General features: G+C 30.6%; 1 protein-coding gene across 1 annotated transcript; it reads right to left on the bottom strand.

Moving 5' to 3' along the window:
• Positions 1–2,494: 2,494 nt before the first annotated feature.
• On the bottom strand, positions 2,495–3,706 carry LOC107948402 (NDR1/HIN1-like protein 1). The gene has a single exon (XM_016882937.2). The coding sequence runs from the start codon at positions 3,383–3,385 to the stop codon at positions 2,756–2,758; it is 630 nt and encodes a 209-aa protein (XP_016738426.2). The 5' UTR covers positions 3,386–3,706; the 3' UTR covers positions 2,495–2,755.
• Positions 3,707–4,605: the final 899 nt, after the last annotated feature.

Here is a 4,605-nt window from a genome sequence, read left to right as displayed (position 1 = left end):
CGATGAATACCTTCACTATCATTTATATACACAGTTCCTTTCAACAGCATTCTTAGACTTATTCATTTATTTCACTAATCTTACTCAGCCCTTAACCTTGAGAACATCAATACTTTATCTAGCCACACTTCATACAAAAGTGACAAACTTTATTCATAATTTATCACAAAGACCGATATACAAATCTTACCATACCTATATTATAGGTCACGCCACAAGGACCAAACAAATTATACCATAAATGTTTCACGCAGAGTACACCACAGAGGTGTCATACAGAGTCTCGTGTTTACTGTCTTGGCGGACTACCACATAAATTCATGTATCGTGATCTACCACTTCGATTCATACATCATCGATGGCTACACTATGAACATACATACAGTCATATCATATCATGCCATGGACCTTAACCACATGATCCTCAAGATCGTTCAAGATAGAAGTGACAATAAATCACTCATGAAGAAAGCTAGAAGCTAGGCAAATTGTGTTTCCATAGATAATCTTTCTTTCTCAACTGATGGTTTAGAAATTTTAGTCTAGTGTATAAATAAAATGAAATAAAAAAGATGATGTGGTTTTTTATTAATTGATATGGATCAAAGACGTTGTCATAGGAAAGATTCATAAAATAATTTCTAATATTTAAGAGACTTGTATTTTATAAATGATCAATCACACCTAAATGAAAGGGATTAATATGCCATTTGATATTTGACTTTGGTTTTTGGTCAAATTGGTACTCGAATTTGACTTCTTTCATCTATTGTAGTAAATTTTCAAACAATGTTAAAATTGGATGACGTGGACCAACGAGATTGTTAGATATGACACACATGACACACTATTAATTGAATGTGGTTGCAACCTTAGTAAACATTTAAAAAATAAAACTACAAAAAAATTAAAAATATATTAAAAAACTATTTCAATGTATAAAAAATTTAAAGACTATAAAAATGAAAAATCATTTAAAATAATAAGTTACAAACATAAGAAAGTATATAAATTTTTAAAAAAATAATAATTAAAAAAATTAAGAAAGCATATAAAGCATTTAGATACAATAAAAAAGATAAAATTAATTGAAACATACAAAAAAATAATCGATATTAATCATCATTAATTGGTCTTGACCAATGATCGAAATTTAGTAACCAATCAATGACATGTGTGTCACATGCAATTTTTTTGTTTTTTATTTTAATTTTTATAATTTTAGATTTTTTAAATTTATATATAAATTTTAAAAATTGAAAATACCCCTTAACTTAGATTTAATATGAGATTGGAATTTGGCGTTGAAGTGTAGAAAACGGTTGGAGAACAGTCCAGGCAAGCCCAGTCTAATCTATGGAATAAGGGTTGGTCACTTCGTCGTTGCCTAGTCTAGCCGCCTAGGTGCCAAGAGTGAGTTGCTTTTTTTCTTAAAATATGGATGTGGAAACGCTATCTTCACTCCGCCCGTAATATTATTAATTTACTGGAATCGAATTTCTGATCACAAATTTAGAGGACAACCTATCAAAACTCCTATAATATATATTATAAGTTCAAAGTCAAAAATCATATATATTATATACATCTTATACATGTAGATTACGTTACAAACTATATATGTTAAAATTATGTTGAAGCTTTAGAAATTAAAGTTTCCTTAAGTTGAAATTTCAATAAAATAATTTTTTATAAAAAATAAAAATATTTTTATATTAATGTGTTATTCTGTAAAAAAATAAGATTTTAGTTATTTTCCTTGTTTGAATGATTCGTGATAAGTATATATATAACATTAATAAAAAATTATTAATAGAAAATAAAACATGATATGCATGTAGAAAAATGGAAGGACATATAAGAAATTCCCAAATGTGTAAGAGAAGTGCATGTGATGGATCTTAAATTCCCCTCTACCTGTATTTTATAATTATTTCAACTCACACATGGCTGGAGTATTGATTCATAAAAAATGGGCAACATGCAAATAAAACCCCCCACCTCACTCTTAATTCAAGAGAGTAATTGTGAAGTAAATGACACAAGCAAGAAAAAGCTTTGAAAATGTTGTTAAAATAGAATATTTATCACTTATTTAAGTAGTGCTACAGTATAAGCATGAAGGGTGGGATTGGAAAAATGAATAAATTAAAGTTAAGATAAGGACTGATTTTGAGAGTAGACAAATTACAAAAGGTCCTTTTCTATCACGCAATTATAATTAGGTTGAGTGAAAAGGACCACTAATTCCATTTCCATGTGCCAAAACACCCTATCCTTCCCAATTTCCCAAACATGTTACCGACAGTGCTTTTACTAAATTATATATCCGAAAATTACAAGTAACACCCTAATTAAGGTAGAGAATATTCCTATTTCTTCTTGGTAAAAATAAAATTTAAAGATCCAATGTTTTGAAAAAAGCCAATTTGTAGGTGAAGAAACAGACAGCACAACCTCCACTAATTGCGATTTTACAAGCTATGGAAAATTATTTCTTCTTGATGTCACTATTTCATTTTATTTAGATATGGAAAACAATTTCTCTTTAATTGTAGATTTTGCTTTAGCTTTCAATTTTCTATTTTTCATTTATTCTATAGCAAAATGTACAATTTCCTCCTCTCCTTATAAAGTAAATAAATAAAAATATACTAACGGCGTGAAGTAAGAAACTGGGAGAGAGATTTAATATATAGATTAAACGGCGTTAGTTGCCTGGTCTTCTTCTTTGTTGATATTGATGAGTGCTCTCTCACACACTGACGCTGCATCTGGTGACGAGCTGGTACTTAACAGCGTTTTCTCCGACAGAAACGCCGTTGTTTTTGCTCCCGAAAGTGATATAAGCCGGACACCTAACGTTGAGATGATACCTGCCTGAAACGAAAGTCCCAACTTTCCATCTCACCCGTCCATCAATCTTGATCACCATGAAGATCGTTCCGGCAGCTTGTTCGGACTTCAAAGCGACGGAGAAATCGGGAGCTATAGGGACCATGTTCCCGTAGATGAAAGGGGACCAAACATTGATCTCATTATGACCCTGGTATGTTGGAGGGAGAGCTGTCCTAAGGGTGGTTTGTTGGTTCCGGTAGGTGGCGTAGATGACGAGCCTGTCGTAGTAAATCCCGATTCTGTCATTGGGGTTTCGGGTGGATACGGTGACTTGGAAATTAGAAGTGAGGAAATTGGGACTGGAGGCGTTGAAAGCATAGACGGTGGTGTCTTGAAGGATGAAGCGGGGTTTTGTGGGGCGGAGGATTGCCCAAATGATGAGGATTGTGATGAGAACGATAAGGAGGAAGACTAGAAGGCAACCGAAGAGCCTTCGGATGAGCTGCCGCCGGCCTTTGCCATGGTTGCCGCAATCCTTGGCCGTCATGGTAGGCAGAAAGTGAAGGTCGGTGAAAGTTTGGTTCTAAGGGGAGAAAAGAGAGTTCAACCTATCTACCTATCTGCTTTTTTTGTATAATGAGATGAACGTGCTGCGGTGTTGAGGGTAGTGTAATTGATATTTATATAAAACAGAATTTTTAGTGGATGTGTAATGAATCAATAATTGAATTTATATTAAAGCACTACCTCTCAGTGTAGAGTACTCAAGGGTGTGCTAAGAAAAAAGTGTTAATTTTTTTAATACATATGTATAATAACGGTATATGCTGACATAATATGTATTCGCATTATTCATTTTTATAATGAATTAATAATAAATCTGATATTTTTAGAAACATTATAAATTTATAATTTCATATTTTTTTAAAGATTAAATATAGTTATTTTACTTTTTTTAGAAGGTTAAAGTATAATTTTGTTATATATTAATTTATAATTTATTTATTTATAAGAAAATTGAATTATTATTTTTATTTTGAAGAGATCACTATATTAATTTATAATATTTTATAGGTGTCAATTTTTATCTAGATGACCGTAAATCCTTTACTATAACATTGGTGGTTTAGTTGACTAGTTAAAAAATAATGGTAAAGTATTTTAAATTTTTTTATAAAAAAAAGAAATGTGAATTTGACTTAAAAAATAAAATTAAAAGAAAATTCATGGATAGTGCTACAAAAATTACTCATGTAATTGTTCAATGTCAAGTCAAGAAAGGGAAGCTCACTTTTTGTTAATCAATCTTGGAAACAAACAAACCAAAAAAAAAAAAAAGTAGATTTAAAATAATTTGGGATTCCATAGTCCATATGAAAAAGAAAATTAAAAAGAAAAAATAGCAACTTTATGAATTATTGAGTTCAACATTCAACAGTTAATTCTAAACCAAAAGAAGATTATAAAAAGATATTCTAAATCAAAAGATAGCAGAAAAAGTGATTATCAAACAAAAAAGAAAGAAAGAAAAAGGAAAAGTAAAATAATAGCAAATGGTGTCATAACAGGGAAGCTTCCAGCTCGGCCTACCAACTTATTTATTTGAGGTTCCAGAATATACATTACATCTCAGCTGAGTGCTACGAAATATAAATTTTGTTAACGTAATTAAAATCTCCCTATATTATTTTATTTTTAGCATTGAATTTTCAAAGTATAACTTTAATGAATGTTTAGATGGCCAAAATTACGTGTAAAATTCTAGTA

Source organism: Gossypium hirsutum, chromosome A04 (genome assembly GCF_007990345.1).
Source record: "Gossypium hirsutum isolate 1008001.06 chromosome A04, Gossypium_hirsutum_v2.1, whole genome shotgun sequence".
NCBI classification, from domain to species: Eukaryota; Viridiplantae; Streptophyta; class Magnoliopsida; order Malvales; family Malvaceae; genus Gossypium; species Gossypium hirsutum.
The sequence above is the reverse complement of the archived record's forward strand: the minus strand, read 5'-3'. Positions and strand labels throughout refer to the sequence as shown.

Bases quoted from the DNA above. Each gene is read 5' to 3' on its own strand.
- LOC107948402 (XM_016882937.2), bottom strand. From the start codon at position 3,385: ATGACGGCCAAGGATTGCGGCAACCATGGCAAAGGCCGGCGGCAGCTC.